This window comes from Macrobrachium nipponense, chromosome 32 (assembly GCF_015104395.2).
Source record: "Macrobrachium nipponense isolate FS-2020 chromosome 32, ASM1510439v2, whole genome shotgun sequence".
Classification (NCBI taxonomy): Eukaryota; Metazoa; Arthropoda; class Malacostraca; order Decapoda; family Palaemonidae; genus Macrobrachium; species Macrobrachium nipponense.
The window spans coordinates 21,310,398-21,337,349 of record NC_061094.1 but is presented as its reverse complement, the minus strand read 5'-3'; the positions used below and the strand labels follow the sequence as shown (position 1 = coordinate 21,337,349).

At 39.4% G+C, this 26,952-nt stretch overlaps 1 protein-coding gene across 1 annotated transcript in view; it reads right to left on the bottom strand.

Moving 5' to 3' along the window:
• The window catches only part of LOC135207266 (ubiquitin-like-conjugating enzyme ATG3), a 118,001-nt gene that overhangs the window by 47,821 nt on the left and 43,228 nt on the right, over positions 1-26,952 (bottom strand). The window contains 2 exon segments of the mRNA XM_064238920.1: positions 2,636-2,755; positions 20,660-20,794. Of these exon segments, the coding sequence (XP_064094990.1) occupies positions 2,636-2,755; positions 20,660-20,794 (255 nt within the window).

Here is a 26,952-nt window from a genome sequence, read left to right as displayed (position 1 = left end):
ACTTCTTACAACTACTCGGGAAATTAGTTTTTATAGCCAGAAGTTAAATTTTCTAATCCAACAGTGCCCATGGTAGCCTTCAGTGTTATCCTGAATTATAACGAGTCGAAAGTGGGTGGAGCCTCATGAAGTCATCATTCTGACGATAATTATTGGTGAAGGTTTAAAGCCAATATACGGTACCGGCTATTTTTTTTCAGTAAATAGGTAGATAGCCAATAAATAAAAATTGCTTGACATTGGACATAGCAGTTATCAAATCAAGCTTTCTACTATGTTTTTGAAAATTACCAACTATTCCTTACATCTTGTCAATCTGATTGTGACCTATAAAGTAGACTGTAAGTTCTTAGGAAACCTATTTTGGGAGTTAGACTAATAATCGAAGTGTTTTTGTATTTCTTAACATATTTTGTTGGTTTGTTCATTATGACAATTATCAGTGGAGAGGTTCCAGAGTTCATAAAGGTGTACTGCTTTGCTTGTATTTAAATTTATATGTAATTGTTGCCAGAGGTTTAGCCTTCGTTACGTATAGCCAATCATCCATCGAGATAGAAGAAAGAAATGCTGTCATAAGTTACGTAACGAGTGCGTTCGAAACCTTTTCTCTGAGTAAGTTGGCCCGTCTTCAAAAAAAGTAACTTTTACATTGTAAGTACCAAATTTATGCAACCTACGTAATGCAGAATAGTACAGTCAAAATTTATGTGTAGATATAATATGTATTCTGAATAAGCGTTATATTTATGAAATGCATAGATAAAAAGTTATTGCGAAAAAATCGTGTTACAGAGGCCCTCAATCTCATAGTAGTCATTTGACGGGGTAGATGAGATGTCTCTTAACAAAAACTGGTGTCTTTGATCATAACTAAGAATGGTGTGTCTTCGATCCTAACCAAGACTGTGTATGACAGATGACACTACAGTAGGTACTGTATATTTCCGTGTATAAGATGACCTTTAGATAAGACGAGCTCAAAAATCATGGCAAATTTTCATGAATTTTTCTCAAATCTGTAGTATAAGACAACTGCTAAAATACAAAACCATCTGTGTATAGGCTAACTTTTGGCTACAGTATATATTCACGTACCATGTGACTTTGGAAGCTAATTTTAAGGGGGTTGCATCATACATGATACAAAATCAGTGTATGTAACATTCACATATTAGTATCACAATATGAATTTAAAAACATAATGAATATGTATGTATCTTTAAAAAAGTTAAGCTTTACTTCACTGTATACAATATTTTATGCACAATATTCTCATGTTACTATTGTTTCAAAAATACAAAAATAGTGATCATGTACCATATGCATTGTTTGTTTTTGCAAACATGGACAATGATACCATTTGGGAAATTTTTATAGGCATCAATTTCCATTTACAGATAACCATGGGGGGAAAGTTTCGTCATCTTTCATACATATTAAAACAACAGTTAAATGTGTTCTTACATGCCCAGTAAAGGTTTGAAAGGTGTAACAGGAGGAAAGTCTCACAGTTGCACTATATACCAATTGTTAGGAAAGGGTGGAAAGTAAAATGGAAGAAAGATAATATGAAAGGAGGTACAGTAAAATGAATAATAGTAGTTGCAGCTAAGGGTCAAAGGGACAATGCAAAGAACCTTAAATAATGCCTACATTGCACTGCATGAGGTGCATTGACGGCACTACCCCACTATGGGGACCAATCTTACTTATGGTCAAGTTTGATGAAACAATGAAGTTTAAGGGAGTTTCACCCATGTTGCTGATGCACAATAATTTATAGTCATTAGATGCTTGAACATTGTTTTCTGAGTGTCAGCTACCCTTTGCAGCTTAAATTTAGCATTATATTTCCTTACCAATCTTTTCTCCATAGCTAGTAATGAATAAAGGTATACAGTACTGTAATAGGGACATTCCACTGGTTACAATTATGCGATAGAAAAAGGGAAATGCGACAAGGCAACAGATGGGCTATGGCAGTCACAAGGGCACTAAACGATCACTTGCTACTGCAACATCAACTTCAATACCCCTACTATGGGATTAAAACCTCTCAATATAAACACTGCAAGATCCAGATTCCACTGGTCACCATATGAGAGCTAGGATGTCCTCCTTGTCCACCAAATATTCTTTATGAACAGAGGGAATAAAAAAATTCATCCAGTTTCCCTGACAAAGAATTCATAACCACCGTGGGAGATTTGTTTATTGATATAACAAAGGCACTTTCATGGAGAGGGGGCATGTGTAGAAACATGTTAAACATTTGAGACTGGGAGTAAAATAGTATCATTGCCTATGATACTAGGCAGACATGTAGGCCCCTGAATGATCATGTATATGAAGAATTATTAGAAAACAGCCTTTGGTTTAATTTTTAGTCTTTTGAATTTACTAAAAGCTCTGGCAGTAAATCTGGACAGACATGCTAAGTACATTAAAAGTAAGGGACAGTGTTTCAGGAGAAACATCGTGGGCTATTCATTCAGTTCAACTCAAAGCATCACTGGTTAAAAAAGAAATTTTTAATATTTTTTGTTTTAAAGAATCCATTTTATGGCTTTCAAAAACAAACTGTTATTTTTTTCTGGAAAACAAAATTACACTGATTAAACCAGACACTTACAATATCCTCCTCCTCTAACATTCCAGACTTTTCAAAAGCTTCCATATCTGCTGCCTCTTCATCGTCATCTTCATCATCATCGTCATCAGTTCCATCAGCATTATTTGCACAGGAAGTTTTCTGTAAATATATGATACAAAGGAATATAAGAAATCTCACCTACCAAAATATCAACTAATACATAACCTTTTTAATATTTCACACTCATCAGCAAAGTACATGGTCTTTGTACAACAACAAAAAATTGCTCCAAAGGGATTAAGTCAAGTCCATTAATCATGCATCAATACATTGATAACCAATTGCATATAGTCAGAAAATGGTGATACTGGAATTAACACTAAAAAATATTAATTAAAAATGAGTAACCAGATAAACATCTGAATAAAATGATATTGTCATGATACAATAAAGTTTTATACATACTTACCTGGCAGATATATACTATTAAATGGCCCACCCAGCCTCCCCTCAGGAGACAGGTGGAAGAGCAAATCTGTCTTAGAAAATGGGATGGTTCCTAGTTCTGCCACCCAGCGGCAGTGGCGGTAGATCACCTGACCTACCTGTAGCGTGTGCCGCGAAATTCGAATTTCTGTCGGGGACGACGGAGTCTATAGCTAAGTATATATCTGCCAGGTAAGTATGTATAAAACTTTATTGTATCATGACAATATCATTTTTATACATTCAACTTCCCTGGCAGATATATACTTAGCTGATTGGCACCTTTGGCGGAGGGTAAGAGACAGCTAATTACTGAATAGACAGGGAACAACATACGTTGTAGGTAATAAATAAATAAAACCTTGGTTCCTATGTGTTTAGACGAAGGGTTGACCTCTTAGCTATTGCTAGGAATCTGCTTCGTCTTAAGAGCCTCAGCAAGGATGTGACCTATGGCTAAGAGTTCTTGTAGATCTGTCAATGGGGTCTTATCCACTTACTTGACAGAATCTAATGGTTATTTATCAAAGGGGTCCTATCCACTTACATGACAAAACACCTACGCCTACTGGCATAATTAAGGAGCACAACACCGATCCCGATCACCTGATCCTAACACGAGGGTTTGTGCTTAATTTGAAAAAAGCTATCCCCAAACTCATTTCAAATAACCCAAAGAAAATAGTATACTTATGTTAAAATAAAATTTTTTAACTCACTAGTTAAGGATCAGTGTCGGCTCCCTATCCCAGCAACGTATCCGTAGACACGTAACCAAGAGAGAAGGATCTCTCATAGGTCAACTTGACCTCCTTCGTGCAAAGAGAAGACAACACAGAGTTGCATCTCCTGTAAATTACAGCTAATATGTCCCTCACGACATATTGTTATGGAAAGAACAAGAATTGTTAAAAGCTCGCACTTCAAGCGCTTTTAATTCTCAGCTGTTTGAAGGAATCATCAAGTTACTTAAGAAGTGCTTTAGAGATCACACTGTTCCAAAGAAGACCAGGGCTTTCTTTGAAATTGATCTCTTCTGGATGAAGCCTAGAGCCTGGCTTGTGCCTGGCTGGCGCATGTTGCTTGCCTGGCGCCTCGCGCCTGGCTAGCGCCTTGCGCCTGCCTGGAGCCTCGCTGACTTCTCCCCACTTGCTGGAGCTTCGAGCTTGTTAAGAGTCTCGAGGAAACTGGCGATGCCCACATCGGACACTTTTTCTGATTTATTTGCCTCTAGCGCATCTGCGCCAGGCTGGAGGCACGCTCCTTCTCCTCATCAGACAATGACAGTGTTTATTTGGACTGTCTTCCTCTGGCGTCTTTACGCCTGTTCTGGTATTTTGGCGCCTGATTGGCGCTACCTTGTCCGAAAGTCCTGAACATCCACAATCGTTTATCAGGAGACTGGAGAAGGGTGGAAGAAATTCTTTCACTTTGAGCTTTTGGTCTCTCCGGTAAGGGGAGGTGATTGTAATCAGCTACATCCAGTAGACGATAGGATATCTAACCGTACGAGAGATAAGAGTCTTCCTCCGAGGAGAGTCCTTCTTGAATACTTCCGTGCTCACGAGATCTCTTCTTACATGTTGAAGGGGTCTTGTTGCAGAATCTTCCCTATCCTTGTCCGAAGGAAGGGAAGAAGCCTGGAAGTCGAAGGAGACTCTGAGCTGAAATTGGGAGTACTCCTGATTTCTAGCTCTTTATTGTATCCCTCTGAACACCTTCTGGGAAGCATTTCGAGCCGTCATCGCATACCAAAGACTCTGTAGGCAAACGTTTGAACCATTCTACTGTAGATGAAAACGTAATTACTCTGCCTGGACAACGAAACCTCTATCTGAAAACATTGAATCAGGAATAGGGGGTTTCAGTTCTTTTGCCAGACGTACTATGCTGGAAGAACCCATTGTCTAGTCTCCATAGAATCTGATGCGAGATTCCAATGCTCAAAAAATTCACTTGTCTTCTTGGTCGTTTAGGACCCAGAGAAACAAAGAATTCCCTCATAAAAATTTCTCAAAGAAGTTTGATGAGGAGCAGTTCCATCTTGTCGGAACATGGAATCTGTGGCCACAAAAAAGATCCCATTAGAAGTGCATGATATCCTACTCTTGTCATATTGAGGTATATATCGTATAAGATCCCGAAGATCTTAATCCTCTCCTATCTCCAATTCCCTTTGTAGAGACAGAGTATAGCCTTTTACTGCGTTCTTTGATAGCAGATATATACAAAGGTGATTCTTCCCTCTGAAAGGGAAGAAAAAACCGCTATGTGGTTCACAGAGGTATCGGAAGAGGACAGTTTCCTCATTCCCTCTGGCACGATCTGCAGCAATTCTATGTCTAGGCCATGACTATTGTCATCTACCTTGAAAAATCCTCTCATTTATGTCCACTTCTGGTCAGTCTGCATGCAGACAGACTCAGAGTGGAGAGGTTGTTAAGGTCCATTTAATAATAGATGCTGATAGAATATCCAGACTCTCTTGGAAAAGACTTCCAAAAACATGCTGTGAGAAGAACGTGACCTCTGTGAATCCAACCTCTCTGAGGCCAAAATGAGGCATAAAGTATTATCCTCTCTTTCTTTGACGCCCTTTATCTTAAATTCTGTAAAGAATTTACATTTATATTTAGGAAAAAAAAAAAAAAAAAAAAAAAACTCAAGTATATTCCCCTTTCTATAAAATAAAGATGGCGTATATGCTACCTCTCTTGGTTCGAGGAAAAGGAAGCATTCTATAAGAAGCCTGTTCGTCTTCTACCTTGCAAAGAGATCTATGAAGAAGACTTTCCGCAGGTTCTCACAACTCTTTCCAATAAATGTTAGACATACGTTAACAGTTATTATCGTCAATCGAGAAGGTTCTCACGGACATGCAAAATCTTGCATCGAACCTCTTAAGGATCGTTACGTTCCCTATCTGTTTTCCAAATAGGTTCTCTTTTTTAACGCGAACAGGAGCGAAAAAAGAGATTCTCGATGCTCTTTGCGATATGAGAGAGTCGTGGAATTGGCCTAAGTGATAAAAAGGGTAACGAAATCAGGAACGATTCTTGCCGTTACCGAGCCTGCTGTCTGAGAGGCTACTGGATTCTTAGGTTAATAACTCGCTAAAACGAGAAAATATCTTGGATGGTGCTCTTGGCCCATTGCGCCAGGCTGGCGCTTCTGGCGCATTGCGCCAGGTTGGCGCTTCTAGCGCTTTGCGCCAGGCTGGCGCATTCTTCTAATTCTCTTTATGTTATGTGTCAGAACATCTGTGCCTTTATGGTACCCGACCTCCTTTCACATGTTAATTCCGTTCTTAGTAGGAAAAAACTCTTATATACGAAGTATAGTCCATTCAGGGAAACCATTTCTGCCACAAAGAGAATGTTTCCCATCCCACTCATCCATCTTCTCTTGCGCAATATCCGATTCTAAAAAGGTTGTGTGCGTTTCTCGAAAGACTTGACCATACCGTAGTCTTAAAGTGAATTCTCTACTACATCCATCTTCTCACTAAGCATGTATTCTAATAAGACATGCTTTCGTAAGCATGAGAGCATTATATAATATAATGTTCTACTGCGTTAGAATCCTTTAATAATGTTACCTACGGTAAACAGCATTGAAAGGTTATAATATCTTTCTTATTGAAAGCTTCTTAGCAAAAGGCAGACAATATTTTATTTGTGTTAGTTTAACTCCTCCATTCGAGACTAAGTCCATGATTGTAGGGGGGATATACGGTTAACCATTCGATCCCGTTGGAGAGAGAGATGTGACCTACTACTCATGACCGAGAACCGGATGGTACTGTATCAGCCTTAGAAATTAGAATGACAGCCCGGCAGTCTCGCTCGCTGCCTAACTGCATTCATCATGAGTTGCCAGTTACTTCATTAAATGAAGGAATATAATAAAATTATTCTCGAGCCTAAGGAAGCTCTTAATAATGCAAATTTAAGCCAAACAACCTTTGTTAAATACCGAAGCTGAGTAGGTATTGTCGTAACAAACCTTTTAAGCGAAGTCCTTACCAGGAAAAAACCTGCAAGGATATAAATAATTCCGTAGCGAACCACAAAGGCAACTCTGGTATGAGTATATGACTTGTCATTCAGTAGTCGTATACAGCAAGTCTTGCTACTACATTCTTTCCTCCGATTCAGAGAGAAAGGAAATCTTGCCCTCTTCGTTCTTTTCGTCAATAAACACGAATTAGTATTAGTCGAAAAAGATCGCAATGAAAACTCTAGGATCGAAGAGAATCCCTCAAATTTTTATTCTCTTGGATATAAGGCCATATTCTATGCCTCTATTATTTGGAAGAGCCTCTAATCAATGAATGAGAGCTCGTACGAATCTTGTTTAATTTGCAAACGATCCTGAGAAAAAACTCCATCATCATCTAAGTCCTCCTGACAAGAATGACGGCCGCCTGTGCGACATATTGCAATCTTCTCAGGAGACAGCTGTGCTTGCGGCAGATTTCCACCAGAAACGGACATATCGTGAACAGGACGACGGCCGCCTGTGCGGCACCTTTCGTCTCTGTCCAGAGAAATCCGCTCCTGGTCCAAATCATAAAGAGACGCTTCCTGGTTGATTTCTCCGTATGATTCTTTTGAGGAAGATCTTGGCGCTTGGTGCTTAACCGTTGCCGAAAGTCTGGTTTGTTCAATGCGCTTGGACGTATCTGTCCGTCTCGGACTGTGTCGTCTGTCCGAGCTGTCCACCTATGGAACTTGGCGCTTGGCTGGTGTCATTCCAGTACGACACTTCTGCCTGTCCGTCTTGTCCGCTTCTGGCGCCTGTCGCCCGGACGGAGTTGCCTGCGCACGACGTTTTGTCCAATCCAGGCTGTCCGCCTTGTCAAGGTTGTCCGCAATCGGCACGAGTCCCTTGGACATAGTTGTCCGCATAGGACATATCCGGCTGTCCGGGCTGTCCGTGTCTGGCGAATGGCGCTTAGAACACTTTTTCCCGTCCGAGTTAGACACTCTTCGTCATTGTCCGTATGTTGCGTCTCAATCCTATGAGTTTTCGTCCTTTTTTCTTTATTCCTCTCTGTACTCGTACGAGGAGTAGAGGAGACAAGTCTGGAGTCCGGAACGCCCGTGGGACGAGATCTCTTAACAGGAAGAAAATCGTCCTTTCTCCTCGGAAGGCCTTTTCTCAATACTCCTACTAAAGAGGAAATTTGTTCCTGCATTTTAAGTAGGAAGTCCGTCGCGGTTTCTTCCTTTTCTTTGCCATGAATAGGAGAATGCGCTCTGGAAAGCGTAGGAGATAGAGATATTGTCCTCTTGGTCTCTTTTCCTCTCGTAGGGAGAATCGTCCGGGAAACGTTCCGGGCTCGAGTCCAACGTCGGAGCTTTCCAACTCCTCTTGATCGGACGCGACAGTTCGTCGGAATTCCATCCACTTCTTCGAGGAGACGAATCGGAAGACGAAAAGCACTCTTTTAGGATGCCCTTCCAATGGCGATCCTTGGCAGTCTGGGATGCTACAGATTCTGCCGAGGGGACGCCTGACCGGTGGGGATTCTCCGTAACCTCCGTACGACTGTCGACATTCCTTCTCCTCTGGGCCTGGGAGCTTGGAAGAGGTCTAGGTCTGGGAGCGAGACAGAGCCGATCGAACGCACCCTCCACTATTTTAGGACGCCTTTCCAATGGCGAACTTAGCAGTCTGGGACGTTCTACAGAGTCTGCCGAGGGGACGCCTGATCGGTGGGGATTCTCCGTAACCTCCGTACGACTGTCGACATTCCTTCTCCTCTGGGCCTGGGAGCTTGGAAGAGGTCTAGGTCTGGGAGCGAGACAGAGCCGATCAGACGCACCCTCCACTTCAATGGGGAACACTATATTCACTTCTTACCTTTTTAGAGCTCGCTTTTGAGCTACATCCATTATCTTCAAATTTGCATATATAAATTTGTAGTTTCTGTGGAGTAAGAAGGTGATGAGGATGCAACCACTACTAGTACTGCTAATACTCTAACTGCTCGTTAGCACAAACGCTATTAAAGCTTATAAAGTAAGCGTATCTAGTTATATGCTTTTCTGACTTCCTAAAGTAGGAAATTAGAGTTTAATATTTCCTCAATAAAGTTGTAACCTTTATTACATGTAATAATGAATAAATATTAATAATTCCCTTTATTGCAAACTATGTGAGTGTCTACGATAATTTCGGTAGTTTCAATTAGTATTTTTCTTCGAAATTTCGAAGCGAAATTCATTAAAAAGTTAATAAAAGCGTATGCCGAACCAAAGACCCAGTACTTCCCTGCAAAAGACAGCCCAGAAGTTCAACGGCGATGAAAAACGAAATCCAAGTCAGGAGGTAACAACAACGATGTTATGGCTACCCGAGACAGAGCAAATCTGTCTTAGGAAATGGGATGGTTCCTAGTTCTGCCACCCAGCGGCAGTGGCGGTAGATCACCTGACCTACCTGTAGCGTGTGCCGCGAAATTCGAATTTCTATCGGGGACGACGGAGTCTATAGCTAAGTATATATCTGCCAGGGAAGTTGAATGTATAAAACTTACCATTTAGCTTTAGATGATATAATTACACAAGAACACTTTTAATAAGTACATAAAGTCCAGGGGCCAAAATTGGAAAAGTAGCCTAGATTCAGAGTTGGTTCCAACCAACTTGTGTAAAGCTGAAATTCCATAGAATATTAGAGGGAACCTTCGCATATCAATCCACTATCCTGGTAGTAGACTTCTTATCTGTGTGCAAGGCGTCACAATTGAGGATTCAAGAACAACTACTTAAAGTTCTTCAGTGGTTGAAAACAACAACATTGTGCAGCAGATGAAATAGGTCTGTTTGTTATCGGGATTTTCAACGCTCATTTCCTTATCCGTCATATTTCTTGTTTGTCTTTCTTTTACCTAATAATTTGTTAATTAATTTATCCATCAATTTACTTAATCATTATCAAGATAATATACTTTTTTTTGCTGTTTGCCAGCCCCTTTGTATTTGCCTGTAGTTCTTTTGGGTATAATTGGTATCAAAATAGCCATGATAACTGGCTACAACTTTGTTATGGCAATATGAATGAATTTTAGAATCTTCAGCAAAAAATTTCACATAAATGAAAGAACTTACCCTGGACTGGCTTCAATCAGTCAATATCAAAAGTGTCGCCTCATGTCACAACAGTAGCATATTTATCCATCATCCTATCTCCTGCACATGAATGGGACACTATCTTCACTGTGTTGCTAAGATGCAAAAAAAAAATTGCTCTTAAACTAGGTCAGAAAACAACAGTAGCAACATTTGATGAAGTGCTATACTGTAAAGCCAAAGAGCTTGTGTGGGCAAATCCATTGCCACTCACTGATATTGTCATTCGCCTTGGAGGCCTCGTCTCCATGCAGCTAAAAACAACTTGGGTGCAATAGAAAAGCATATGGAAGATTCCGGTTTATTTGATGCTTGGATTGAATCTGGACTGCACAATGAATGCACAGCAAACCTTGTTGGACAGTCAGGGACTCGAACACTGAGAGCTCATAAACTCACATCATAAGCCTTATGGAGAATTTTATCAAGAGTTCCGTACTTGGCAAAAACAAAAGCTGAAGACAAGTTTTGAAGATTTGCTCCATTTGGAAGCAGAAATAAGGTCAGCATTTTGATGGTAGTCAAAGTACAAGGTCCACAAGCATAAAAGAAGCAGTGGATAAGCTTTTCATCTAGGAAAGAACCTTTTCTTATTGATTTTGAGTTATTCATAAAAGAGAAGGAATCAAATGCTACATTCCTTTTCTGGAAGCAGTATATGGACAGCATAGAATATCTATTGGATTTCATTAGTGCTGAACATGATGGAGATGGGACAGCGCACTTAAAAAGCTTCAGAGATATGATGTCTCTCATGGCACTTTACGATCACTCCAACTATATCTATTGGGAAGTTATATATCTAGCTGACATGCGTGAACTTGAGCATACAGCACCAGATGTTCATAAAGAGTTCCTTTCAGGTAACTTTGTTGTAAAAGAGCCAGAGGGAGTTCTCAGTCAAGTTCACAAAGATATGGCTCTTGAACATGTGAACAAGCTCTGCAAAGTTGCAGGAGGGATCATTGGCATTAAACGCTCAAAGCCTGCTCTTGATCGTTGGATGTTGAGCTGTTGTGATCTTGCAAGACTAGTAGATGATGTCCATTCTCTGACTGGATTGTTCTCAAATAAAATTGTTACACATAAGGACACAGGCAAGCAGTGCATTGACAGGGATGAAGGGGATCTTTGCAAGCTATAAGAGCAGCTCCCAAAAGTTCAATCCTTTTGCAAGAAACTGTACAGACCTGATGTGTATTTCTAGCAATGACACTGTACCTCCTGATGTCCAGAGATCTATTAACTGCTCAAGAAAGGGGCAACCAATTACTGATAAGATTTATGCAAGACCGTCTACAACCAAATACCACACAAATGTTCCGTGCCCCAATAACAAAAAACAAATAAAAAACTTGCAAATCTTCATAAAGTGGATGTGACCAATAAACGTGGAAAAATAAACACTGTTAAAATAGACAAAGATATTTTCAAAAGAATCCTCAGTGCCTCAGCCAGTGGTAGAGATATCAACATATCAACTATGTGAAACATGACTTAGCCCCAGTGCCTACATCACTTGCAACACTCGATAGAAACCTGAGAAAGGCCAATAAATCCCCCCCTTTTAAACATACTTAGCCTTGGCCGTGAAGTGAAGGAGCTGCATAGAAGTAATGATACCACTTATGTGCTTGTGATTGCAACGGCACTTCTTCGGTCATTGGGCAAACCCACAGGAGCTGCCACCTTTGGTGACTTAGCAGATATAAATTGCAAAATTGTATTTGGGTTTTTTTTAGACATGTAAACAAGTGGATGTTCTATTTGATACATATCAGACAAATTCCATCAAATCTAGAACAAGGGCATGTCGTGCCAATGTTAGCAGAAAAATTAGACGAGTGATAGATTCAAGAAAGGTTCAGTTGCCAAGCTCCTGCCAAAATTTCATTAACCTCTCAGATAATAAGTTGAATCTTTTTCATTTCCTTACCACGCAGTCACAGAGATTGCCTCTTGAGCAAGAGCTTGTTGTTACTGGAGGATGTGAAAACCCTGAACTTGTGTTCTTTCTTCATCTGGAAAGTTTATGACTCATCTTAAATCTTCTCGTGACAAAGCTGACACAAGGTTAGTGCTTCATGCAATTGATGCCTCCAAGAATGACTTTAAACGTATTATTGTTCAATGTCGTGATGCAGCTGTGATAGTTCTCCTTACTTATCACCAGACAACAGAGGAGGTGTGGATGTCTGTGGGTACTGCCAAAAAACCTAGGTATATCCCTGTGCATGATATTAGGACATTTCTCCCTAACAACATCATTAAAAATATATCAGCATATCATGCAGTCACAGGTTGTGATACAACCAGCCAACTGAGTGGACATGGCAAGAAATCAACTTGGGCCACTTATATCAGGCATCCAGACATGTTAAGTACATTCACTGATATGTCTGAAGGAGCTCTGCATGACTCAGGAAAATTTGTCTTGAAAGTGTATGACACTAAAACATCACTAATTTCAGTAGATGACCTTCGAGCCGACATGTTCCATTGCGTAGGAAGCTTGGATAAGTTGCCACCAATGCATGATGCTCTCACAATGAAATGGCTCCGTCTGCTAGGGAGAAAACGATGATGTCGAGGCTGCAGGCTGTCTAGGATGTCTGGTGGACTGACCTAACAGATCCGTTGTAGATTCCTTTTGCCAGTCTGTAAGGATCTCCTTCACCATTACTGGGAAAGAGGTGCATCTTATCCAAAGGGGCAAAAGGAAGAGCCGACTTCTGTGTTGAAGAAACCCTTTTCGAAGTAAAAGAGCACCAGAGCTCCCTTTTTTCAACATTCCCATTTAAAAGAGAAAGGCGAGCTCCAATGAGCTGTCTCTTACAGCTTTGCTGGCAAACGAAAGCACACCCAACCAATCAGAATCTAAGTCTTCCGCGAGAGTTGGACAGTCCTGTATTTTTCTCACAAAGGCTCCTACTGCCACCAATTGAGAAAACTAAAAATCTCAAACGCCTTGAAGATACGTATTCTTAACAAGGTGTTCAAGTTGGGATAGGAAAACATGACTTTTGCAGATGAGAAGGCTGATCTGCAAGCAGTCTACCAATGCAGAGAAGTCCCCTTGAGAGGAGGCAGAGACTCTTAAGTTAAAAACTTCTCCAGTAGCACGGAACGTATACTTCATCCTCATCAGCTTACTGGGGAGAAAACCAAATGCAGCTTTGTCCTGCTTTCTCTTAGAGACTAGTCAGTCATGAACATTGCACAGGGCTTTCTTGGATGAAGAGGAAAGTACTAGTTTTGGCAATCTGGTGCCTTACAAAGATTGCCTCCTCATAAGGAAAGTAGAAGTTGGAGAAGTTAGTGTAGCAGGAACAAAGAAGTTGGGGAATGTGTCGACAGAAACTTCAGTAGAGCAGAATAAGCAGGGGGAAAGGATTGATTCCTGGGCAACCTCTTCTTCCTCCTCCCAAGAGATCAATGATAAAGTCTTATTCTTTACAGTTTCAAGAACTGAAGATATCTTCAAGAAGCCCATACGCTGTGCTAACTGGTGTTGTAGAAGGGCAAATGAGTTCCCCTTGCACTGAAGGAGGTGAAGACATATTAGTAGTTGTCGGGTGCCCTGGAGGTTGTTGGTGGGCGCTCAAATGAAATCAGTTGGTGCTCAGAAGTTGGCGCCAGGCGTTCGGAAGTGGGCACCGAGAGCTCAGAAGCTGGCACTGCGCATTCATAACCATAAGCTTGCTAGGAGAAAGTGAGCCCTTCGAGTGCTCGTGTGAAGATATTGGGCACTCAGGACTGTCTCCCACCCAATACGTACTAAGGGGATGCAGACTACTGCTGAAAGCTGAAGAAGGCTGTGGGCTAACCTTTCTGTACCTCTTAACTGCAATAAGAGAAGAAACTTCAAGTTCTGCATGCCTCGAGAGGTCGTGACGAAGCCTCTTGTCAGGGTTGGAAGAATCAGATGCCCGAGAATGCCTTTCCAGTGGCATTTAGTCAAGACCTGAGAATGAACCAGCCTCCCTTGGACCTCCAGTATGTCTTCTCCCGAGTGTGGGGGAGCAGGACAGGTACGTTGTTTAAGGGGACCGTCTGCTATGTTGTGTATTTTTTTTGTTTATTATACAAAATACATAATTTCCATATATGTTTTAGATATATATAATACCTTCATCATACAAAAATTTCAAGTCATTTGAGCAAAAACTTTTAGTTTTATTAGCAAAAATTATTTTAAAAAAATTTAGGTAGCGATTTCTCCGCTAATATGACATCAGTTGTATTGAAAATCATACCATAAAAACTACTTTATATACAGAATAATTCTGTGAGAACAGAATTTTGATTTTTGATTTTTTTTATGAATTTTTTTTTTATTTTTTTTGTCTAGACAAAAATCGTAAAAAAAGAAAGAAAAAGAAAAAATTGGCTCACAAGGAATTATGGGATTTTTATTCCTCTTTTCAATGGTATCTTTCTCTCTAAAATTGGATAATAAATAACTGAGTAATGGCTACCAACATGTGAATAAGTATGTTTTTGAGTTATGAGCTCCCAAAGATTTGCTATGAAATTTTTGTTTTTTTCTTAGAAAAGTCCAAACAACATTATTATAATTACTTTATTTGTACTTTTATTGTTGATTTCTACATCAAGGATCCTGGTCCTTCCCCTAAAAGTGGTATATTAACACCCTAAGCGTGACATGAGACAATGATGTTGACAGCATGACATGAGACAATGAGGGAGCTGATGACAACGAATTTTCGTGTTTTTCTTTCAGCACACTCCTGGCCTTCGCTAATTTTGCTAGCTTTAGTTGCTGAGTAGCCAAATGTAAGTGCGTATGTGCATGCAACTCCTTTGACGTCTGGAGTAACTGAGTCATTCTCTGAGTCTCGCCTATACCGCTCTGAGCAGCTCTCACACTACCATTCATTGCTACCAAATGTATGAGAATTTCGAAAAAATCTGAAAAAATCGCTGTATATATGCAAAAATAAACATGTAAACACGATCCTGTCAAACTCAGTCATACAGATGACGCAGTTACAATGACGTCATCATTTAAAAACCGCTATATCTTCATTATTTGTAAAAATAATTGGCTGAAACTTCTGGAAAGCATGCACGGTATGTTTCTGCATAGATACAAATAATAACTAGATTTTTTTATTTTTTCAAGTTGACATGTCATCCGCCATAGCGGACGGTCCCCTTAAAGCACTGATGAGACAGATAGCCACCTTCTCAACATTCACTGCACTAACACGTCTCACTGCACTTTCACTAATAACATTTTTCTCCATGAGAGATTGAATAGCTGATCCCATTTCAATAAGGGTATTGGAAATAAATCCAAACTTATGGTTGAGCCTTGATTCGATGCTGGCAATGGCATGTAGGGCAGAATCATGGGAACCTGGATTATGAGAAGGTGGTAGTTTCCTGGATTACGAGAAGGTGGTAAAGTAGGAGTACCGTATATACTCGTGTAACACGCGATCTCGTATGTCATGCGACCCCCAAATTTTCACCCTAAAACAATGATTTGATTATGTATCTCATGTAACATGAGAGTTCAATTTTTGAGACCAAATGACAATAGGCTAACCTCTTTTCCTCCTGTTTATCTATCCCATTTTCTAGTTGGGCTAACCCCTTTTCCTCCATCTCTTTATCTATCCCATCTTCTAGCCAAGTTAAAAAGAGTAAAAGAGAAAGCTAAAAGTATCGTCAGTAAGGTTATACTTGTGGAAATGCATACAGCCAAAAATAGCTGATCTGCTATGAACGAATCTGATAACTACAGCAGCTTGCTTGCATTTCAACCATTGTACGGTAGCAAAAAATTACCATAGTTATGTTACAAATGACATTAAAAAGAATAGAACTGATATATTTTTACATGACTATATCCTTATTCTATATGGAGAAAAGTTTGGCAAGGGCATATACTACTAAATTTAAGCTGCTAGTTGTAGCTGAAGCTGAAGAAAGTTGTTCATCTGCTAATGACTACTATCGTGCATTGGCAACATGGAAACTTCGGTGTAGCCCCATCAAACTCGACCATAAACAAAATTTGAGAGAAAAGTGTTTTAATCAAAACTATTTGCATGAAAGAACACATATTACTGTGTTCACTCCGATAAAAGATAAATATGTAAAGCTCGTAGTAATCTGCTGAAATCAAGTGAAAATATCGAACGCAATCTGTTGATGTTTTCACACAATAAACATGCCCTCAGCACCATCTAATAACGAAAAAAATTACTAAATTTCGTTCACAACGATATGAACTCAAGTGATATTTTGACTTGAAAACACTTTGTATAACGTAAAATAACCTTGTCCCATATCAATAGAGTATCTTGAGATTCACTTAAGCTAACTAGAAGCAAGAAAATCGCTCAGGTTTTACTTCAATGCAGCAAAATACACTTACCTCAGCTGATTTCCAAACCAAAACATTGATTGCTATTTCTGCATTTTATAATACAACAATATAGTAATATGAAAATACGTACATACAATATTATTGGATGCAGTGGAGTAAAGCATAACTCTTTAAAAGATCCATGGAAAAGATGCATATTTATTGTTTGTATTTTATCAAATGATACTGGTATGTGAATATTACAAATGCTAATTATATATCTCATGTATGATGTGACCCCCTTAAAATTAGCTCCAAAATTAGGTCCTCAAAAGTCACATGATATGAGAGTATATACGGTACTCAGGATGTGAGGAGAACAATTAGATTTCAAAGTTTTCCATTTCTTATCCTCCCAATCTCGCCCAATCTTGACACTCTGGGCAAGTATGTATTATCCTTACTAGATTCCTGTCCTCTACATTGAATACATTTAGTATGAGAATCGTAAGTAAACTTCATAAGCCTAGTTTTACAACCCTCAGAGCAGAAACAAACACTAGATGAACTAGCATCTGATAATTCAATTTTAAGCTACTAAAGTTGATGAAAGAAAGCCATAACAACAAATCTTGAGTACTTCAAATATTGGCAACCAACCCTCCGAAAAACCAATGAAGTAGCTGCAAAAAACTCCTGATGTTACTTGGAACCTGGCAGGAAACGAATTGAACTCTGTGCCAGTTTGTTTCCCTAAGTCCCAGATAGTGAATAGGGCCTGAACACCTACACACAAATGAAAGAAGCACTACAGCGAGAATTTTGAATCTCTAAGGTGCCTTAGGCTGGGAACCATAACTATGTAATTACTTGGTAAGTTACTCATATAAAATAACAGTTTATTGATGTTTTGAAGTTTTTTCATCTTAGGATATGTATAAATGTGTACTGAGAGAGAGAGAGAGAGAGAGAGAGAGAGAGAGAGAGAGAGAGAGAGAGAGAGAGAGAGAGAGAGAGAGAGAGAGAGAGAGAGTAGAGAGAGAAGAGAGAGAGAACTGGCGTTCATGTCCAATGGTAACCTGTTTTGTGATTTTGCAATATACATTAATAATAATAGTATGCATATGAATAAAATAGTATATAATTTTTTATCATAAAAAATTTTAGTTATTCAAATAAGATGAAAGTACAGTAATTAGTGATTACCGCTGTGAAAAAATTTCCGAATTAGTGAATTTTCCGTTATACAGAAAAACATGATTAACTAAGCTGCGATTGCTGATCCGCAATGTAGCAGGGACCCACTGTACAAGTGATATGGTTAGTGCTTTGGCAAACAAAATTGTTCATTATGCTGATGATGCAACCCTCTCTCGGTGTAGTAAGTCTCCACTTATGAGAAAGGAAGTTGCCCTTAGTCTCAATTGTGACATGGAGCAGATAAATGAATGGTGCTCAGTAGTTGGTGGGGTTATGAGGCTGAACTCGAGTAAAATGAAAACACCACTGATAAGTAGATCTCGTACTGATCTTTCACCCCCATCCTTCCCTTCAGAGGATGGGACTCAGCTAACTGAGTCTGAAGTTTATACTGAGTGTTACTTCTGCTTCACATCTTACTTTTGAGAAAGGTCTAACTAAGTGGCACCAAATGCTGCATGGAAGTTAGGTATTGCACGTACGGCCTCACACGTAACATTGATAAAATCTATGAAACTTGTTTCAGGTTATTTGCTCTTTCTTAAACCTCACAGTCCAGGCTAATGTACACTGATGTATACCCCCACAACTGCATTAAAATGTAAGGATGACCAATTTAAAAGTAAAGAAAAGAAAAAAAAAAACTAACCAATAGAAAGAGGAAAATATGCATATACTCAAGTTATAAGGAAAAAAATTCTAAAAAAAACTTCTGTACCTTCCAAGGGAACTTGAAAGCAAGTATTTCCCAACCAGTGTGGGCCTCTTTTCCCTAAGACAGTCGTACCAATATGCTAATTTTACCAAGTTATAAGTGTTCTTTCTAATATTTATTTTATTTTACTTTGTCAAATTATAATTACAGCTCAGACAATATCAAAACGGATAAGAACTAACACCAGGAACAAATTCCGAGTATATTTATTGTAAACTATTTATGATGCATCCTTGAATGGGATGTTGTGACAACATTCCCCTTTATCACCTCATGCAAGACTGAATCTCTCTCAGCTCACTCTGACTCTTGTACAGCACTCTGAAGAGTTGCTAATGATGATAAATGGAACTATAGTAACATTTTTCCCACAAAATTCATTCAAACTGTATGGCACCAAATCTTGAACATATATGTATACTACCCGGACCTTACCAGATAGCTATATGTCTGTTACTCATCCAGGAGGGGTTCTCTCTTCCTGCCTAATACAATCAGATTTGCTGAACAGTAGCACCAATATGCAATAAATGTGCTTCACTGTCAAACTTCTTAGTTACAGAGGTCCTTATTCCTCACACTGTTGGACTGCGGAACAGTCTTCCTGAGGATGTTGTGCAAATGGAACCTAAAAAGTTCGCACAAAGATGCAATGCATCACTACCCTTAACCAATTCTCTGTATTTTATAACCTGCAGTCAAACCTCAGATTTTGTACACCTTTCCTTTTGTACATTTCGGTTTTCGTAGACTTTTTTTTCTATGAAATTTTGTCTCGGTTATCGTACATTTCCTCAATTTTTGCACTCTCGGAATTGAAAACGCTACATCCGGGGCCCAGCACGAAACAGGGCTCCGTATCGAGCACCCAAACAAAGCATCCTATCTTCTTTTGTGATTCAGTCTGCTTTTGTGTTTATTGTTTTTGTGTTTTTTATTCAAGTGCAAGTGCTAAATAAGCTATTATGGGGCCAAAGAAAGTTTGAAGTGCTAGGTCTTGTGTAAAAAAAAAAAAATAGAAAAAAGGGAGAAATGCTATAAAATTTAAAAAAGAACTCGTAGCAAAGTGTTGAAGTTGCATGCCGATCTCAGTGAGAAAATGCCTACAACAAGCTCTGACGTAAGTAAATTTAAGGCTAGCAGAGGCTGGTTTGAAAAATTCAGAAAATGAATGGGCAAACATAATGTGCCTACTTCAAGGATTAAGGACATGTTTGCAAAATGGAATTATATAAAAGGGATTTTGACGAAGGAAAAATCTATTTCTGGGTGATTGGTTCATGTCGCCCTGTGAAATAATCCTTAAGTTCATTATTTCTAGGTAAATAACCTAATAATTACCAGAGAAAAAATAAAATCAAGAAAATGTCAGTAAAACTGACTCGCTCACTCTATAAAAGAAGTGTCGGTATGGTAACAGGGGCGAGTGAGATCACTACCACGAACCATTTGCCATTTAGACATTCCACCTCAAAATCCCCACCTGAGAGAGCCGATCGCAAAGGGAGATGCGCCCGCTACTACTACTACTACCGACGCCAAGCGGAGCGCAGCGCCTCTAGTGGCCATCCTTTGTCATTAGCTCAGCTACAACACCTGTGTGGAGAATTATTATCCCAACAAAGAAGTTGTAATCCATGTAGTTTTTAATTACTCTCTAAATGAAAAAAATGGGAAAACCAAAGGTAAGACACCAATAATAAAAGCTCATGGTCAATTTGTAATGAATGATTTATCAATTACTGTGGTAGCAGTCATGACTCTTGATTCAAGAAGCACTGTTACAAGACGTGCCAGAGAGAGATATGTGTGCATACCATCACTGATATATGATTAATGGATTTTGTATGAATAGTAAAACAATCACTAGCAATAAATAATTCCAATAACCATCAGTTCAATACACTAAACAAGTTATGGCATATGTGAAATGACAGCTTGCTTGATGCCTACATGCTCTAATACACAATCAATAAACATTAGTCTTCATACACTGCAACCTCACTATGAATAAATACCAACATCATAACAATTTTTCTATACTGTATTTTTATCATTTAAAAAGAAAAAACATGAGCCACAATTATCTTCTCTTTTTCATAATAAGGACTAATACGAAAGACAATTCAAATAAAAACAACAATGTTCAATGACCTATAAAGACATGTAACTCTCATACTCACCTTATCTTCCAAAGCCATATCTGCTACCTTTTCCTCTAAAAGAGTAGGGTCTGTAAAGTGATGGGTATCAACCCAACCACCATCAGGATCGCCATCTGTTTCTAATACCAGTTCCTGTTCACTTCGATACTCCATCTTACAAGGGAAAGAAAAGAATAATTAGCCAATTAATATTTCAATACATATAAACTATCTGAAAACAGATTTCTGGGATTATATATTAACACAAGACAAACTTTTTCTATGGATCAATAATAAGCTGAAAGTATGCTCCTTCCAACTTCTAGCCAGATTTCATTACTGGTTAAAGTAAACCAGTTGCTGAAGGTGGAAATTATGTAATATGTATACATTATATCTACATTTATTGTACAAATGAGGATAAAATTAGACCCTTTTTTTTGATTGATAATCTTAGTACTATATACAGTGACCCTCCGTATCCACGTTCTCGGCATTCACGGACTCGCATATTTGCTGATTTCTCCACAGACAATATCTACCCCTTATTCCTAGGAAATTTGCATATTTGCAGTATTTTTCTGAGAAATATCCACAAATTACTGTATTTTCATATCAATATCATAACTAAAGGCACTTTTTGTGATAAAACTTTCAAAAATCAGATACAGGGAGTCCGCAGTTATCAGCTGGGGTTCCATTCTCGGTGGGGTGCTAAGCAAAAACTGCCATTAACCGAAACGGGGTGATTTATGGCACTTATGGCACCAAGTTTTGGTTAATGGTGCCTCTGTTAGGTATGTTATGGCACTTCTCGGGGCTCATAACCAAAACTTGGCCAGTTATGATGCCATAAATTGCCGATTTTATGTCATTGACAAGTGCCATAAAACTGAGTCCGCCGATAACCGAGTCCACCGTCAACCGAGTCCGCCGTCAACTAGGGACTGCCTGTATAAGCATTTTTAGTGGGTTTTTCTTGAGTTTGAATTAACAAAATAGGCAGTTTTAAGCATTTTTATAGGGATTCTAAGTACAATTTGTGGATTCGAGCTAGCATTCGCATCCAAAGCGAATACACTGTATTGCTAAAAATACATGCACAGTGAACTTCCCCGTATTCGCAGACTCACATATTTGCGGATTTCTCTCTAGAACATATAACCCCCTTATTTGCGGAAAATTCTCCTTTTTGCAGTAATTTTTCTATGAGAAATGTCCACAAATTTCTGGTCTTTTTAATCAATTTCATCATAAAATGCACTTTTTGTGATAAAACTATTAAAAAACCTGGTACATATAAACATTTTTAGTGGGTTTTTCTTGTGTTTTACCAAACAAAATAGGCAATTTTAAGCATTTTTATAAGGGTGTCAACTCTTCAGGAGGGGGGGCTCTGGTACATATCCCCAATGAATACGGGGAACACTGTACCGTATATTTCCATGTATAAGACGACCTTCAGAGAAGATGAGGTAAAAAAATCATGGCAAATTTTCTTGAATTTATCTTATGTGTGAAGTAAAGGATGACTTCTAAATTACAAAACCAAAATGTTTTTTGGAAAAAAGTGATTTGCAAAAAATTAAACAGTACAATTATATTTATAATAACAATGACTTAAATAAAGGTTCTTGCTTGTTGTATCCAATTACAGTACATATTACTATTATCATATTGTTACTGTATTACAGAATTTAAACATCGTCATGTACATCATTTGCATTTGGTTTATGTACTCAAAATCTTGGCTGATTTGATATTATCGATATCTTCACTCCCATTATTTGTTAAAAGATATATAATTCGTGGATACCTTTTATCATAAATTAATGAAATTTGGTTGAAAACATGCACATATACTTCATTAGGTGCGACTTCTCCAGTTCCAAACATCACTTCCATCTGGCTATTATCCGTTTTAATCTGCCTCGGCTACAACCTGCAGCTTTAATTTACTAGTATTCCTTCTTTCTTGAGATCTCCACTGCACGAGGGATCAATAAAAATTATTTTATTTTTACTTATGGAAGCCACCACTGAGAATCGGCAGGGTTTAACAACTTAACAATTTTAACGGAGCTCTTAATAAACACAATAGTTATGGTAAATGACATCAGCAATCAGCTGTTTCTCAATTTGGTTGTTTATGTCAATACACGTTTACAATAATCGATTCATTCAGAACTCTAAACACCGGAATTATTTAGTGGAGGATGAAGGAGTATCATTAGAATTACAGTCAATGAGAGAGAGAGAGAGAGAGAGAGAGAGAGAGAGAGAGAGAGAGAGAGAGAGATAGAGAGAGAGAGAGAGGACGGAGAAGAGAGATGGAGAGAGGAGAGGAGAAGGGTGAGAGAGAGTGCTCAGAGACGAGAGAGGAGGAATGAGTGAGAGAAGGAGAGAGAGAGAGAGAGAGAGAGAGAGAGACTACTGCCTTGGTTAGGTTGTTGCACTGATAGATATCCACTTGCGAAAGTCAAATCATACAGTCAACTCTCAATTAACGCGAAGGTTACATTCCTGGAGAACTTGTGTTAATTAAAAATGCTTTGTTTAAACATATTTTTCCCATATGAAATAACAGGAATAAGGGTGGTTATATTCCTGGACTTGGGGAACTCTGTATTTCTTTGCTAATTACAACTGAATAGGATAACAGCAACATCTGTTTGGCTTGTATTTCGACCATCGTACGATAGTAAACAATTACCGTAGTTATATTATAAACAATATTATGTAGAATAGGACTGGTATATTTTTATGTAATAACTTTATTTGCTATAGATCAAAGATCAGCAAGGAAATATGCAGTTAAATTTAACCCAAGTTGTAGCTGAAGCTGAGAAAGCTGTTCAAGCTGATAATGACTATTATTGTGCATCGGCACCAAGGATAAATCTCCCGTAAAGTTGTGCCATCAAACAAAACCGAAGATAAAATCGAGAGAAAATTATTTAAATAATCAAGACTACTGGGCTTAAACAACATATTTTACTGCTGTTTTCACACCAATAAAAGATAAATAACGTAAAGCTCGTATTACGATGAAATCAAATGAAAATAGCGAATGGAATCACATTTTTTTTATGCAATAAACAAGCACCAAACGCAATCCGTTAACGAAAAAAATTATTTAGTTCACAACGACACTTATTCAAGTCATACTTCGACCTAAAAATTCGTCATATGACGAAAAATTACCTTGTCTCATATAAATAAAGTACATAACTAGATATTTGTTTATGCTAACTAGATGCAAGAAAATTTGCACAGAACTAAGTTAAATACGGTTAAATAAACTCATACTTGCCATCAGCTAATCTCCAAATAAAAAATTGACCGCTATGTTATTATTTTATAACACAATAATATGAGAATACATACAATATTATTGTATATAGTGAAGTAATGTAATAACTTTTTAAAAGATTCGTGGATAAGATGCATATTTGTTATGTGTAATTATAAGTAGCCATCAGCAGCTTGACGTCGCTCAATTCGCTCGATTCTTGTTCCATGTCCAATTATTTTTTTCGCTTTATTAATAAATAAACAAAATCTTTCGCTTTACTGTGTTCCCCCGTATTCGTGGGGGATGGGTGCCAAACACCCCAGCAAATAGCTCGAACCCACAAATGGTTAGAACTCCCTTCTAAAAATGCTTACATCTGCCTATCTTGAAAATTCAAACATGACATTGTTATGATACAATAAAGTTTGTTCATACTTACCTGGCAGATATATATATAGCTGTATTCTCCGAAGTCCGACAGAATTTCAAAACTCCCGGCACACGCAGTGGTCGGCCAGGTGGTAGTACCCATTCCCGCTGCTGGGAGGCGGGCGTCAAGAACCATTCCCATTTTCTGTCAGATTTTCTAGTGCCACTGTCTCCTGAGGGGAGGTGGGTGGGCACTTTGATTATATATATCTGCCAGGTAAGTATGAACAAACTTTATTGTATCATAACAATATCATTTTGTTCATAAACTTTACCTGCCAGATATATATATAGCTGAATCCCACCTTTGGAGGAAGGGGGAGACAGACTCGGATTTTGGGAAACAATTCCATTTACATGATTGATATCTTGGTTCCTTACCTGTTAGCATAGCTGAGTACCGTCACCCAAGTCTGCTTCTGCTTTACTAGAGACTCCAGCAAGGTAGTGACCTGCGATGCTGTTGAGTTCTAGAGGATCTGTCAACGGGGGCGTGACCACAAAGCAACTAGATCCTACATTATAGACCTCCAATTTTTGGGTAATGCATTCCTAGAGGTGCCAGCAAGGACGTGACCTGTGTAGCTTGTGCGCTCTAATGAACTGTCACGGGGAGCGTGACCACAATGTGACAGATCATATAGGTGTTGATTAGACACCGAATGCTGTTAATGCTTCACTGGAGGTGCCAGAAAAGGAAGTGACCTATGTAGCTGGTGCGCTCCAGATGCTTTGTCAACGGGGACGTGACCACAATGTGACAAAAACATTTTACCCTACTATGAGGGCGAAGCAAAAACATTACCACCTGACCTAGCCTATCTGGTTAAACTTCGTATAACCAAGGCTAATGGAGGGAAGTCCGCCTAAGGCGGCCGACCCAAGACCACAATAAACTAAACACCTAAATAAACATAATAAAACTAAAAAATAAAAAATAAAAAGAAATAAAATTAAAAAGTCCAAACTAACATATTATTTCCTAAATGATAGGAAGAGTGCTACTCTCTGTCCCCAATATAGTGTCTGCTGCGACATATGGGCCCAAAGAGTAACAGTTCTCGTATGTAGTCCTCACCTCCCGAAGGTAGTGAGAGGCAAACACTGAATTACTACGCCAAAATGTGGCATTCAAGATGTCATTGAGTGCCATGTTCTTTTGGAAGGCTACCAACGTAGAAATAGCCCTCACTTCATGCGCATTCACCTTCAACATTTTCATATCACTGTCTTGACAGGATGAATGCGCTTCCTTGATGGTGTCCCTCAAGAAAAAAGCCAAAGCATTCTTTGACATTGGTAAGTTTGGCTTCCTTACCGAACACCACAAGTTATCAGAAAGACCTCTACAATCCTTAGTCTTCTTTAGGTAGAATTTGAGAGCCCTGACAGGGCACAGAACTCTCTCTGGCTCGCGCCCAACGATTTCGGCCATCCCTTTAATTTCGAAGGTCCTAGGCCAAGGGTTGGACGGATTTTCATTTTTTGCCAGGAACGTTGGGCTCAAGGAACAGACCGCGTTATAACCTTTAAAGCCCACGTATTTGCTAATCGCTTGCACCTCGCCAACTCTCTTCGCCGTCGCCAGAGCAATCAGGAAGATAGCTTTTCTAGTAACATCCTTCAGGAAGCTGTGCATAGGTTCGAATGGACTGGACATGAGGAACTTCAGAACTACATCCAAGTTCCAAGACGGCAACCTGGGTTGTTGAACCTTCGTTGTTTCAAAAGATCTCAAGAGATCGTGAAGGTCTCTGTTGTCCGCCAAGTCCAGGCCTCTGTGCCTAAAGACAACTGAAAGCACACTCCTATATCCCTTGATTGTAGAGACTGCAAGTTTTAGATCCCTTCTCAGATATAAAAGGAAGTCAGCAATCTGGCTCACAGAGGTCGTGGTGGAGGAAATGCCGTTCTTCTTGCACCAACTCCTGAAGACTGCCCACTTTGATTGGTACACTGCGTTGGATGAAGCTCTTCTTGCACTGGCGATAGCTTTTGCCACTGACCTAGAAAAGCCTCTCCCTCTGGCCAACTTTTGGATAGTCTGAATGCAGTCAGACTCAGAGCGGAGAGGTTTCTGTGGTACCTCTCGAAGTGGGGCTGTCTGAGTAGATCTGTCCTTACTGGAAGCGTCCTCGGGAAGTATATACGAAGGCCATGACCTCTGTGAACCAGTCTCTCGCCGGCCAGAACGGGGCGATCAAAGTCATTCTCGTCCCTTCCGACGCCGCAAACTTTCTCATGACTTCCCCTAAGATCTTGAACGGGGGAAAGGCGTACAGGTCCATCCCCGTCCAGTCCCAGAGAAGTGCGTCTATTGCCACTGCCGCTGGGGAGCAGTACAGTGGAAGCCTCTTCGTTCTGGACGTCGCAAAGATGTCCACTAGCGGACGTCCCCATAACCCCCACAGCTCTTGGTTAAACCTCCTGATGCAGAGTCCACTCGGTTGGCAGAAGTTGACCTCGTCTGCTGAGGAGATCTGCCCGGACGTTCTCTACTCCTGCTACGAACCTTGTAAGGATCGTGACGTCCAGTGCCCTTGCCCACAGCAAGATCTCCTTTGCCAGAGCAAAAAGGGACCGAGACTGTTCCTCCCTGCTTCTTCAA